This window comes from Barbatula barbatula (genome assembly GCF_947034865.1).
Source record: "Barbatula barbatula genome assembly, chromosome: 3".
In the NCBI taxonomy this organism is placed as follows: domain Eukaryota; kingdom Metazoa; phylum Chordata; class Actinopteri; order Cypriniformes; family Nemacheilidae; genus Barbatula; species Barbatula barbatula.
The window spans coordinates 9,875,303-9,889,590 of record NC_136764.1 but is presented as its reverse complement, the minus strand read 5'-3'; the positions used below and the strand labels follow the sequence as shown (position 1 = coordinate 9,889,590).

The following is a 14,288-nucleotide window of genomic DNA, read 5'->3' as shown; positions in this document are numbered from 1 at the left end:
CAGTTTATACGCTATAGCTTTGAAAATGGTGACAAAATTGTCTGAATAATTTGTACCAACATTTTTACACATTTTGTAGAAGAATCTTGGGGTATAATATGATACAGTTTACTTTATTTAGCTTTCCTCATTTAAATGAACTACCATGTCCTGCACTCACTAGTAAAAAACGATATCTACTTTCTGTTAACATTTTGGTTTGACTGTATTATGCACTTTATTAAGTAAAGTATTAAGTTTTAATTATATCCTAAAAGGCCTTTGTTTATTTATATCCTAAAAGTTTTAATTATATCCCAAAAGGCCTTTGTTTATTCTGCTCCCTTTACATGGAATTTGCTGCAGAACAACTTAAAACTTAGTAAGTTGATTCCTTTGAGTGTTTTTAAGTTAAGAATGAGATGTTTTGAGTTGGACTCCCTCACATGTAAATGTTTTAATTAAGATTTCATTGTAAGTGCAAAACTGGCTTTCAAATTGTTTCTATTAATTTTTTGTTTTATTTTTCATGTTTTTTTTGTTTTTTGTGTGTCTTGTACGTATGTAATGATGTGTTGTAAATTCTGCTGCCTATCTTGGCCAGGTCTCCCTTGTAAAAGAGATTTTTAATCTCAATGGGCTTTTCCTGGTTAAATAAAGGATAAATAAAATAAAAAAAATAAAATGTCCCTGAAGAGATGTTGAATAAAAAAAAGAAACTGTTTTCAGTTGTCCCAGAAAAAAACATTAGCAAACAAATTAACAATTAAGATAGTGTGTAAATTTTCACCGGCCTCTAAATACACCCAAGTGATCAAAAGTAGAGTTTTCCTGCCATGGTAACCATCGCAACAGTACGCTGCTGGGTCAGTTTCGGACAATGCAAAATACTAATACAGCCGCTGACCCCGTGAAAGTCAATGTATAATTTAATGGCTGAAGTTAAACAATTTTCCAGCTATGCAGTTCTTACTTTAGCAAATGTCTCTTTAACATATGCAGTAGCCCACAGGGTTTGCTTTCTACTCGTGCTCATTATCTTTAATGCAATGCACGCAGTCACACGGGATTCCGCTTTTTATTGACATTTTTTTGAAATTATTTGAAATTACTTCTGAAAGTATTTTCTTTTTACAACAAGGCATTATACAGAAAACCAACATTAGCCAGGTTAAAGTCAAAATAAACATAAAAAGATTTGATTAGAAGTTTACATTACGTTTGAGGAGAGGATGGTTACCTAGATCTGCACCAATGCAGGTGCACAATACATACAACGTGAAAATTCCTCGATATTTAAACACAGTTTAATGGCAGGTACCATGTGGCTGTTCGACATTTACTCTGAGATGCATAAAAAGCATCTGTCTGTAGGTTAACAAACACAAGCCCTCGCAATCCTACAGTATTTCCAAGAACAGGTGGGAGCCCTTCTCTGGCTCACGCTGGACAAATATAAACACGAAGACTTGGAAGGAATGGCATATCCTATGAGATTGAGATGTTTGTTGGACTTTGGCTGTGAATTTGATCCAAATATGAATAGTGTCCAAGTGTTTCTCATTACACTTCCTATTTGTTTTTCTCGTAAAATGTCCTTTATCATCCCAATGCCCCGATGATAACCATTGCTTTCTAGAAACAACCACATGATTCCCGTCACGTCAGTCAAACGAAAGTGCAGAAATATTATTAAAAATAATTAAATTATATTACATTTCTGCTTCCAACACTCAAACAGTACCAGGATGCTAACGCACATATTCGCCATTGCAAATTTACCTACAATGACATTGTGAATATTTCTAGAATTACGTTTTTTGTTTTATTTCCTTTTCGTACCCCTAACATGTTGATAGATTACAGACATGCAGTCGGAATAAAAACATACATATGCAAAAGCATGGAGAATCACAAATCTTTCAAAATCAGCAGAGAGCTAGCTAGATTTCCTTTGTCGTTGTCGTGACGATATGGCCGAATGAAAATTTTCTGCCTATGGGCAGCAGGGGACAGGAGAGAACATTGTGGTTTTCTGACCAGCACGAACAGGGAATGAGAAGAAGTTGTGGTGAATGAGCGTTTGCGAAGTTAGCGAAGAGGAGGTTTAGAAAGAGGTGAAGTCAAACTATGATTTGTGATGGGGATAATGGGGTGGCCGAGCCCTATGTGTCCGTCACGTGACGGCCGTTTATAAAGACAGTGGGGGAAAGGTAGAGCGAGCGGAGAAGAGAGAGCTTTCTCCAATTACAAGTGTAAAAATAATCGTCTGTTTGTCAGACAGACATGAGAATTTGGCTTTGAGTTTTCGGTTACTCTGGATGCGAGTTTGTGTCTCTCTGCCAACAGTATCGACGTCATTCTTTGGATTTCAGTCACTGCAGTCAGAGCGAAAACACACAAACAGACACACTAACACTCTTTAAATGAAACCAAAACAAACCACTTCTGCTGCTTTGGATTCTTGGGAAGGCTCTGAAAGTGCATGATGGGATACGTGAGATCGAACATGAATGTTAGTTTGTGTTTGTGGAAAGATGGAGCAATTTCATTGGACTGATAATGAACTTGTTTTGAAGGTGAGAAAGAGCATGGTTCAATGGCTAAAAATACTAGTGATACATTTAGCTCTCAGTAAATGAAGGGCTGCAGGGGGCTACTTTGAGGGGCCGGCCTAGGGTGGCAGAGGAAGTGATGTAATAGCACCAGTGTATCAGATGATGAGAGAGGTGAATTATAGATGAAACAGTACAGAAAGCAATCAGAAATACGTAAAAAAAAGAGGAGCCAAAGAAAGAGTAACATGCAACAGAGAAATGTACGTTTATATATAAACAAGAAAAAACAAGACATAAAGAGACAAAGAGAAAAGAGAACGAGAAAAAAGACAGTTAATATGAAGTTTAAAATAACTTTTGAGTACAGAGTGTGAAAAATGTGTAGCTAAAATTTTCTGTTTGTGCATTATACGGCATGAGTGTACTGTGAGAGCTGTAAAAAGAGAGCGAGAGAGGGAGAGATGGCAAAACAGTCTGTCACTTACGAAATAAAAGCTTACAGGATTCTGCTAGTTTTACAGCTCTCGCAAAAACATCTGTCAGAGTTTGTGTTTGTGTGTATGGTAAGGGTCTCATATGGGATTTCTTGTAAAATGTGATGCTGCTGAAGTGTTCAGCATACTGAAACGGTGTCCTAACCAGGTGTGATGCATCATCTTTGAAGTGGCAAGCGTTTTTAACAAAAATCTCCAAACAGACGTGTACTGTAAAAATGTAACCCGGCTGAATTGTTTGTAAATTCAACATAAAAATATTATTTATTACATGGATTTGATTCAACATTGTTATGTTAACTAATATTTTTATGTTGAAATAGCTAAACAATATTTATTTTAATAATTTTTACAGTGCAGCTGTTTTTCAGACGAGCGAAATTTTTGACCCTTCTCAATGAGACAAAGAAAGGAACCGAATGAGCAACAAACTTCGTCTTCGTCACAATAACCACATTACAAAGTTATTTGCCATTTAATCAATGATGTTGTCGCACCCGATTAGGGGAAGCCGTTTGAATTGAAGGAACTACTACTTCTTTTTATTAGAAATGGGAAACACTTCACCTTTCTCCTGTCCTCCCGTTTATTGGAATCGTCTAACATTCCTCGCCTCCAAAACTCTCCACCACCCCTCCTTGTCATACCCCTCTCTCTCACTTGAGAGCGATTTTGCGTGCTAGTCGAGAAAATAAAGCGGCGGGGCCCGTTTTTGTTTGTTCTCCCTCTTTTTCCTGTTTAGTGAGCTCCAGCTCAATGGTCATAAGTACCCTGCTCTGCCCACCCACCCCCGCTGCCTCTTCCTGGGCTTGGGTCTGGGTGGAGGCGACCCCACTCTGGAGCTCTAGCTCTCTGCTTCTTAACCCCTATTTCTTCTCCCTGCGCGACTCCTGTTTCTTCTTCTCAGATGCTGCAGCCTTCAGCTTGGCCGGATCCATCACAGCCGAAGCCTGGAAAGAGAGAGGGAGCGTGGAGAGGGAAGGAGTGAGTCACTACGGGAGGAAAGCGAGCTTGAGAGAAAGAGAGGTGGGGAAAGAGAAACAAAGAAAGAAAGATAAAGAGAGAGGGTTTGCGGTTAGGCTGGGACGGTCGGATGAGTTTAATGGAACTAAGAACCAGAATAAGGAAGGTAGTTTCAGAAGAAAGAAGAAAGTGAGAAAGCGTGAGTGAAAATGTAAACGAGTGGTTAGAAGGAGATGAACACCGGGGGAACTTTTGGTTTCTGGAAGGAAGGACAAAACAGGAAGTGGCCAGTTAGGAAGTGACTGCCTGACATCACAGCACCTGAATAAAAGAATTCAAATACAGCTGAACTTTCACCTCTTCACCTGAAACATGTTTGATAATTTTGTTTAGCTCGAGGCTCACTTTCTCTTCCTGTAGCAGTAACTCGAAAGATGAAAGGGGAAGTGTGTAATTTTTGTGTGTAAGTCCTTGTTTACTGTGAAAATAGGAATATAAATGCACTATTGGGAAGTCAAACATTTTCAGCTTGTTTGAACAGTTAATCTGTCGACATCTGCCACAACCAATGGTGTAATTTCGGAGACAGTATTACCTGTTTATCCAAACAGTGGTAGACGATGGGTGGGAAGAGAAATTAAAAATGTCATGACCAGTGATACACAAATTACACACTTCACATTTTTAGGAAAATTACAGGATCAATACAAGTTATGCTTCACATGCTGTCGACAGAGCTTTAAAGGGATAGTTCACCCAGAAATGAAAATTCATTTAACATTTACTCACCCCTATATTTTGAAGAATGTTGGTAACCAGACCAACTGCCCCCATTGACTTCCATTGTATGGACACAAAACCCCTGAGACATTTCTCAAAATATCTTTTGTGTTCCACAGAAGAAAGCGTCATATACATGAGGGTGAATAAATGATAATAATTTTTATTTTGGGGTGAATTATGTTTTTCAAATGCTGCAAACGATTGCTTTGTGAAATGGCATCAATGAAGTGTGTGACTTAACTAGACTATAAACTACAATAAAAATGTAAACTGAGACATTTTTGTTTAGCCAATCAGAACGCATTTGTGTTTGTCGGTTCATTATTAAAGAACAGTATTCTGTTATTTTTGTCAACTAACATTATAAACGTCAGTGTGAAGTGGAGTTCACATCTCTTTGTGGGTTCAAGTCTTTGGGCAGGGGCTTGTCTAATCGCTTACAGCATCTTTAACTTGTATTTCATCCCGAATATGTAATAATTTAATGCGATGTCCACCCTAAAAAAACATGTATATAGTAGCAACTCTACACCCTTACTTTTACTGGTTTTACTGGTTTGCCCTTAAAGCTTATAAAACTGATAAAGCAGGTGGACACTTTATCAATCCGAATTCAATTCAGTGGAGGTTGGACTGGGTTTACACATTAGACATATCCAAGAAATAAAGCAAAGAAAGAGAGAAAGTGGAGCTGACAGACACAGAGGAATGTATATAGAAAGAAATAACGGAACGAATAAAGAAAGGTAATAAAGACCGAAAAAACATAAACAATCTGGTAAAAATCTGCCATTGTGGTTTGATCCTGTAAGAAATGTGATGACTATGGTGTGATTGTACATGAAAGAGTTTGATGTGATTAAATTTGACAGCATCTTACTGTTGACCTGCGGAAGGAAGAAAGAGAGAAGCTAAGAGCTGGAAAAAGACATCTGAAGACGAAAAATGAGTGATGGAATGAAAGGGAAGCATAATGGCTTTGAAAGTGTGTAGAAGAACAAAGAGAGAGATTCAGAGAGAGTTTGAAAGTACATTAAAACACTATATAGATGATTTGAGTGTTAGCGAAGAAAGAGACGTGTGAACTTCATTTGAATGCCAGCACACGCTCTGAATGACATTGGGGAGCTGCACTGATGCAACCGAGACTCTGTGTTTCTGTTGTTTAATTAGTAGCGCATGGCACTAGCGGGATCATATTCCCAGGAAACACAAAACTAAATTAAATGAATGCCGCTTTGGATAAAGGCATCTGCCAAATGTGTAAATGTTATTTTAGAACTGGCTCGTTTTTATAAATGAAAAATGACTGTTAATTTATGTTCCAATAATGATTCTTGAACATCTGCCGACGTCAATAGAAAACAAAAATACCCACAGTTACTGTGTTTCCTGCATCACTATTTAGCGTGCTGCACTTTGCTTTAAGATGCAATTTGTAACTTTTGTCTCTCTATCGCCATCTGTCATACAGTTGCAACATAAAGTTGCTGGTGACTTTACACACAATCCAATCATTGTGCTTATGAAGTTTACGACCTATGCTGTTAAACACCAACTGCGCTTTTATCTCAGTCTATTTCTTTCTATATTTTTTACGAATTATGTCATTCATTTTCATGAATTCTTCAATTTGTCATGATTTGTCATTTCAAACATGTGTGACTTTATTTCTTCCGCAGAACACAAAAGAAGATATTTTGAATAATGTTGTTAACTGGCCGCCATTCATTTCCATTAGTTCTATGTCCATACAGTAGAAGTGAATGGGGACCAGTGCTGATCGGTCACCAACTTTCTTCAAAATATCTTCTTTAGTGTTCTGCGGAAGAAAGAAATTCATACAGGTATGAAATGACATGAGGGTGAGTAAACGATGACAAAAATCGTACTACTCTTGCCGTGAATATGTACCGTATATGTGCTGGGTTACTGCATCTGGTCTAAGGTTTTGAATATTGTGTGTGACTGGCATGCAGACGGAAGCACAGACGCTGAGGTAGTTGTAGATTTCTCTAAAGTCCTACATCAGTTTCTTCATATAATATTTTGCATAATGCCCGTGAGCACCTAAAACACTTCTGGACATGCAGTTGTGTTACAAGGGTCTGCAATGTGCATGTTAAACTAAATTGTGGAAATTTTTTGTTGGAACATTTTCCGTCCATTTCTGTATAAAGTTATCTTTCAGGTTACCCTCAGGTTAATTGGGATGTGTCCGATTCAATATCCACTGTGGTTACACCCTGAGTAAAATGCGGAGACATGCCACTTTGAAAAATTAAGGAATGCAATTACCAATTTTTTTGCCATGTTATTAAAAACCAAAGGAGCTGTACTTGCTCATTGAAAATAGCAGAAAAAGAGAGGGAGAACAGCGGAGGACAGGAGATCTAACAGAGCAAGAGACTTGCAAGCGTTTGTACTGAATGCGTGTGTACTGTATGTGTATGTTTGCGTTTAATGATGGAGGCAGGTGACCACTTGCCTGTCTTTGCTGTGATCCTTCTTTTCCTTTGCCCTTCTTGCCATGTCTGCTAAGGGAACAGAAAATACAAATAAATGCATGAAATTGCCCTCTGGTGGCTGGATGACTCAAGTGCACGTTAGCTAGTTGGTCGGTCGAGTGGTTCAGTCCACGCCTTGCTTGCAACGTGTGCAGTTTTGTGTGGGGATCTGGGCTGTGTTTTGGTAAGCGTGTGTGTGTGTACATCAGTGTGTGTGTCAAGGCCAGGCAGAGGGTCAAGTCGGGCTTGAGGGAGCAGAAGCTCCCAGACTGACCTCATGCTCAAGCTGAACACTCGTCTTGCAACCAGGAAACGCATCAGATAGTAAATTGCCACAACCAGGATCAGCAGTCCCAACACTACACCAATAATGGACCCTGTTATCACGCCGGCCTGAACAGGAACTGAGACAGAAAGAGAAATATAGAAGGTAAGGCCGGAACTGTCGAAGTTTCCGGATTGCTGACCTCTTGTCCATCCTTCAAAGTATTACACAGTGGGAAAGTTACAGGCGTAGCTATTTTACTGAAAATACTCCCAAGCATCATCAATCACTGTTTAACTAGATTTATTTACTTTTTTTTTTTGCCACAAAAAAGGAAAATCAGATGAGCAAAAAACATTTGTTTGACCCATAAGACTAGCGAGAGGCTATTTTTCACAGAAATTGTATTCTCAGAAGTTATGACCACACAAGAAAACCACTCCAGTTCCTGCTTTCATGCTATTTTGTGTTTCCATTAGCCGCCAACTTTCATCTCTTGCCACATGATCTCCTAGATTTTTTATGCCACTCTGGAATAAGATGAGCCTACAGGCAAAAAGCAGGTCTTCTTCCTAGTTACGCACCCAACCGTAGCATGAGAGCAAAAGAAAGGCGACCGGCTAGTTTTCTTGTGGAGCCATAAGTGTTCTTACTACCGCGGTTTTTCCGCAAGGCAGCCATTACAATTTCCACAGAACAGTAATCATTTATTATGTTTTGTTCTCTTACAGTGGCTGAAGACATAAATGCTCATGGGGACCAATTACCTTTCTCAACCACTAGCAGACGAACGTTGGATGGATGGCCACTTATGTCAGGTGGGTTCTTGGCATCACAGGAGAAGGTTCCATTGTCATTGAAGTCAACGCTTCGGAGCAGGATAGAACCATCACGCCGACTGGGGTTCCCCACGAAATCAAGGCGGTCCCGGAGAGGGCCTTTAGTAGCAATATAGGGAGCACCGTTTGTGTAGTGGAAAATCTAAATGATCAAAGGAAGATTATTTTTTATCATTTCATTTTATAAAGAGATGTTATCAGTCATGCAGTTTTAAAAACTGTGTGTATGAGCTTCAAAACGAAGACGTTTTTTTTTTCTTAAAACTATTTCTATAGCGCAGATTTCCCAGTAGAACAAGCATCCACAAAATCATTGTAGCTGGTGGGCCAATTTACAAAATTGCGTACAACACTTAAATTTAGAAAGCAGAGATATACCTACAAGGCACTAATATTTATATTTCCAGTAGTTTTTATTTGTTTTTGTATTTGTTAAGATCATAGTAATTATCTCTAAAAACCATACAGACACAAGGGTATTGTGGGGATGTTTTCATGCAGATGCTAGAGTTGCACTACCAGTAAACACACATTTTAAGCCACACTTGATTTTTTTTTTCCGGCAGTATAAATAAATACTGCAAGGCTTTGTACCGTACTTAAAACAATTATTAAAATCTCATAAACTAAAGTGGCTGTTCCTAAACCGAAATGTAATTAAATAATAACACTACTCCGAAAAATGCTGGGTTGTTTACACAGCATCGGGTCGAAAAGTGGTTAACCCAGCCGTTGCATTGTAAATGAACATGCTGGGTTGTTTCAACAAGAAATGCTGGGTTGTTTTAACCCATTGTTGGGTGAGATATAAGCCTTTTCTCTGTTGATTTAACCCAACAGTTGGGTTTGTCTTTTTTTCGACCCCTCGTACACATTTCACTTCATTTAATTGTGAACTTCATTTAATTGTGAACATCATTGCCAGTGTAACACAATATAGTACCAAAATAGTTTATCACACAAAAGAAGGAGGCATCTGCTTATTCTTCTATAACGTCCACAACGAAACACATATCAACCATCTTTTCTCTTTTAAACATAAATACGCTTCATTATTGTGCTATCCTAACTTGATTATATATTTTTTTGCATGTTATTGTTTGATTTTTGCATTTTTTTTCCACCAACTGAGAAATAACTACGAAACAAAACCGTTATTTGCACCTATTATTTTTTAAATCACTTCTGCAGAAACACTGTTGTTTTCCAGCTATTATTTATGAATGGCATGGCATTCAGCAGAAACACCTTGAAAATAAATTAAATCACTGCAGTTCAGTGTCCAAATTGCATCCAAATATTTCTTTTTGCGTCCCCTATGTGTGTTTATTCTTATGTAAATGCTTTTCTTTGCGAACATTGTTTGGACACAATTCTTGAATAGCAATAATAGATAAGAGTCTGTCTACCAAGATGCTGTTTCTGAACACGGTGTGTGTTAGAGAGAGAGAGAGAGTTTGTACATACTGAGAGGCTTTCTTTAGCCCCATCTGGACGGTAACTCCAGGAGAAGGTCACCTCTGCAGAGGTCCAGTGCCAGGAGAAGAAAGAGCAGGAAAGTCGGACATCTGATCCCACCAGCGCATGTTTCTCCCAGTCTGTGTACACCTTTATAGCTGTGCACTGAGAGGCTGAAACACGCAAACCCACAGAGTTAGCAATACAACAATCACAACAATTGATGTGGAAATATGAATTGTGTAATTAGTTTGTTCGCAAAAACATTTTTTTATTTAATATCTCATTTGATTTAAGTACTATAAATCAAACTGCAGTTGTGTTGTGTTGATAAGGTAATGACAACTACAAAAATACCACGAACTAACACTATAAAAAACACAATTACATTATAAAAGCATGATTTTAAACTGTTCTTGCAAATTCACTCTTCAAGTGTACTGCATAAACAGTAAAAACATACACTGTATTGTTGGTTCTACTTAAATAAAGTTACATAGGTTAATTTAGATTGGAAATAATAGTCACCTCAACGAGAATTCTTTTTAAGTTGAACCAACAAAAAATAAAAAACAATTTACAGTGTATGAATGTAAAGTTATGTTTTTACGTCATTTAATCATTGATGAATTAAATCTGTAAACGTGAATAAAATGATTAGTAGGAATATAAAGTATTGATATAAAATAAAGTATAAATGTAAAAACTGCAAGGTATTTAAATGTTTTAACACACATTTGAAATAATGTTCGATTTACTAAATTAAAGATATTAAATCATTCAATATAGCAAATTAAAAGTCAATTTTTTCTATGTTTTTCATCTCTTTAACGGGTACACGACAGGTGCACAAAACACAGGTGCAATTGACTAAACACAACTATAGTTCTGTTAAACTGTATAGAAGTTAGGATTCAACTCTCCGTTTTGCAAATAAAGCGTAATTTTAGATCGTTAACAATACGTTGTAAGTAAATTCAGCATTCAACATTTTTCAATGGAAAGTTTTGAAATGTATTTACCTATGCCCAAGAGCACCACGGACGTTAATGCCAGACCAGACATCATGATCTCTCTCTGATCTCCCTGCTGGTCAGTATATGAGGGGTTCCTGAGAATGCGAGGGATAGAAAAAGAAGAGATGGAGGGATGAGGGGATTGAGAGCAGAGGGCATCAAGATACAGTATTCATTCCTGGACTTTATACGCAACCACACCCTAAACATTAGCCACGCCTCATTATCGATTTGGCCCCACCCCTAAAGGGCTGATGTGGTCCGATCTCACCCTCCCTCTGCATCATCTCTCTCTAAAGACTCTCTGTGATTAACAGAGAAGTGATACAATACACTGAAAATGAATCTTCGCTCTATGCTAGTTGATAAGAGCATTATACTGTGTGTGACAAGAAATGATGAGATCTGAATGGCAAAATAAAACCAGAGCAATGAAATGAATCTGTAAGTGATTGGGTTTGTATTTGGAGTTCAGCATGCGCATCTGTGGTTTAATACTCTGCTAGCTCTTTTCTTTTCATCCTGTCACGGCTGAGCGGTGTTTGTCTGTAATCTTTCCTCTCTTATGCGGATAGTTCAGTTTTATAAACAAAACAAACCCAGAGATGCCGCATGCCAGTATGAAAATGCAATGAGCCGCAGATCTTCTCATCTCACCTGTCTTGACCCGATTGCCAACCTGCCATTCACAGTCTCCGAAAGAGGAAAGAAAGCGGTTAATTGTGAAATCTGTGGTTTTTTAGTTGATAGCGTCACCAAACAAAATAGAAAAATATAATTGTGTCTATATTCACATCATTGGTGGAGTCAATATTGCGATAAAAAAACAGAGTATTTTACCTTTGGAAAAAATTAAACACAATCACTTTCCATCATGGATGCACAAAAAAACGAAACTTTTTGGGGAAAATGTGTTGGAAACAAATGTGGACAGAAATCATATTTTAACACATGATAACGACCATGTGAAATGAAAAAAAAAAACGAGAGATAAAGTCAACTCTTGACCCTGTTTCGCCTCTCTCTGCCCTTTCCCCAGGCCACGTTCGCGAGCTGAGACAAAGATGTCTCTTGATTCGTCCTCCTTTTTTCAATCTCTCCCTCTGCTGACATTCCTCTCCTCTGCTGACGTCTTCCAGAACCAACAAAACACAGGGAGCGAGGGACAGATAGACAGGGGGCGAGCAGGCGGGCCTAAATTAGAGCAGCTTTCTTTCTTTTCCTCCAGCCCTCTGCATCTAGGCAAAAGGTTTGCATTCTTCACTCCTCCAGTTTCTCACCCACTTCACTTATTCCAGTAAAACGGACACAAATTTAACACAGGGGGAGATATAAATACATGAGTGGATATGAGGACACAGTCTCATTGACTTGAGAAGGCCTGAATGAAAGAACAATTTGAGATATGAAAAAATGTATAGGGCAGATAAGATCCCCACTAGCCAGGCCGACTATTGAAAAATTGACCCGCAGGGACCTTACAGTTATCTATCTGTACATTGTCAGATGAAATGTACCCCAGCTGTCAGTGGAACGGTCCCCTTCGAAACGGTCTTAGTATTAATAATTTAGGTAAAGATATGCATTCATTTGGTACCAATACCTTTGAGGTCCTTATATGCACTCTTTCGGTGCGAAGATGTACTTTTTAAAAGGCAAGCACTCCAGTGAGAGCCTGGTACATTTTCTCTGACATTGAAAGATAACATTGACTGGCTTAGTTAGCAAGACCCTTTACTAGCTTGAACACCAAAACTATTTTGGTCCACCATCTGGATCACTATATTGGTCTTTCATGTGTCAAAGACCTACTTGGATCGCCCCAAGTGAGGCTAAAAGGTTAGATGTATTCCACTGTCCCAAACCAGCGGCTTCTGTGAAAGATAAAATTAGATACTTTTCATTTCATTAGGGAACGCAAATGCAAATTTGAGCTACACGTCTCCTTTCCAATACTGCCATTACTTTGAAAGTGTAATGGTTGTCTTTTAAATGTACTACTACTATGGTATACATATCGTCGCTGTCTTTTCGAAAACTCAAATGAAAAAAACACTTACTTTTTTGAATTATTAAATACTGTTGCCGCCAAAGTTGACAAGCACATTTTAAAGGTCCAATGTGTAATTTTTGGGGGCATATATTGATAGAAATGCAATATGATATACAGTACATGTGTTCAGAGGTGTTTAAACACTGTACATAATCAAGCATTATGTTTTTATTATCTTAGAATGAGCTATTTCTATCTACATACACAGCAAGTCCCCTTACATTAAACTTACAGTGTTGTTTCTACATTAGCCGTAAACGAACAAACTGCTATAGACTGCATTTTGTAAATACCTTATCGCCTTTGGCAAAGAAGTGACAATGTGACGACATCGAAACCCCGATTTTTATTTCTGCATCGGACCTACGGCGTAGGCTATGTGTAGGTTTTCAATTTATACATCTGCGTTGTTGTCCGCGTTGACATGCAATGACCACTAGGCGTCAATGCCGCGAGTGTTGCTTGTGTAACTGTGTAAAGACCCAAAGAAGAAGCAGCTCGTTTGAGAACCATTAGCAGTGATAGCGGCAAGTAAACAGTCACTTTTGTTGCAGCTTTATGCAGAACAATTTTTTGTTTATAAATAATTTACTTCGATAATTCATTCGGAAAAGCGTTTGAGTAAACATGACGCTATCGTGGAGTTTTTTTTTTACCTGAGGGAGGGTTCAAACAGAGCAATCACAGCAATTGCGGTCCACCTAGGGTCACAATTGAGTTGAGGTGCGCGTCACAACCTATGGTACGCAGCTCTGGGTACGACCCACGCACGTGCATAAACTGGGCTTTAGTCCTATTGTCAGTTGCCATAGTGCTTATAAAGGGAGGGGGGAAGCCATTGGATGCAATTCGCAATTTCACCCCTAGAAGCCACAAAGGCTCATACTGGACCTTTAATACTTTTTATTGATTAGATATTTGCTAAATCCAGTCACAAACATAAATGGTGACTAATAACAATGAATTATGACAAAACAATTTAATCATGAAATAAGGAGATAAAAGGCTTCTTTTAGACTTGAGTTATCCTTAGACTTATGTTGATTCTTCCTTTTTGTGTTGTTAGACAAGCTAGCAACAGATAACAGGCTAGCAACAGCAAGTAAATAACACACTTGCTTTACAAATACATTGGAATTCCAGCAAATGACACAGTTTGGTCTGCTTGAGAAAGAAATAGACCTATATTTAATGGTGTCCAAAGACCAGCAAGCTTAACCCAGTGCCAAGAAAAAAATGACATTTCCACTTGTTTCCAAGGTTACGGATCCTTCTCTCCTTTATTCATTTCAGATCTACAGGGACAGTGAACCTTATTAGACATCTCTGTAAACGTGCCAGATTAGCCATTCGGACCAATTCTGAAATCCTTG

The 14,288-nt window shown here is 38.3% G+C and overlaps 1 protein-coding gene across 6 annotated transcripts; it reads right to left on the bottom strand.

Annotated features, from left to right (window-relative positions):
• Positions 1-1,039: 1,039 nt before the first annotated feature.
• Positions 1,040-11,016, bottom strand: mpz (myelin protein zero). 6 transcript variants are annotated; one of them, XM_079451485.1, is made up of 6 exons: positions 10,869-11,016; positions 9,856-10,019; positions 8,317-8,530; positions 7,559-7,688; positions 7,266-7,314; positions 1,040-4,253 (listed from the first exon to the last, which is right to left on the bottom strand). In XM_079451485.1, exons 1-6 carry the CDS (start codon positions 10,912-10,914, stop codon positions 4,218-4,220), a joined length of 639 nt encoding a protein of 212 aa, XP_079307611.1. In that variant the 5' UTR covers positions 10,915-11,016; the 3' UTR covers positions 1,040-4,217. The 6 variants fall into 6 exon arrangements, with proteins under 6 accessions (XP_079307611.1, XP_079307609.1, XP_079307613.1 ...); XM_079451483.1 differs by having other exon boundaries at positions 1,042-3,981; XM_079451487.1 differs by having other exon boundaries at positions 1,042-2,653.
• Between the last annotated feature and the right edge of the window lie 3,272 nt (positions 11,017-14,288).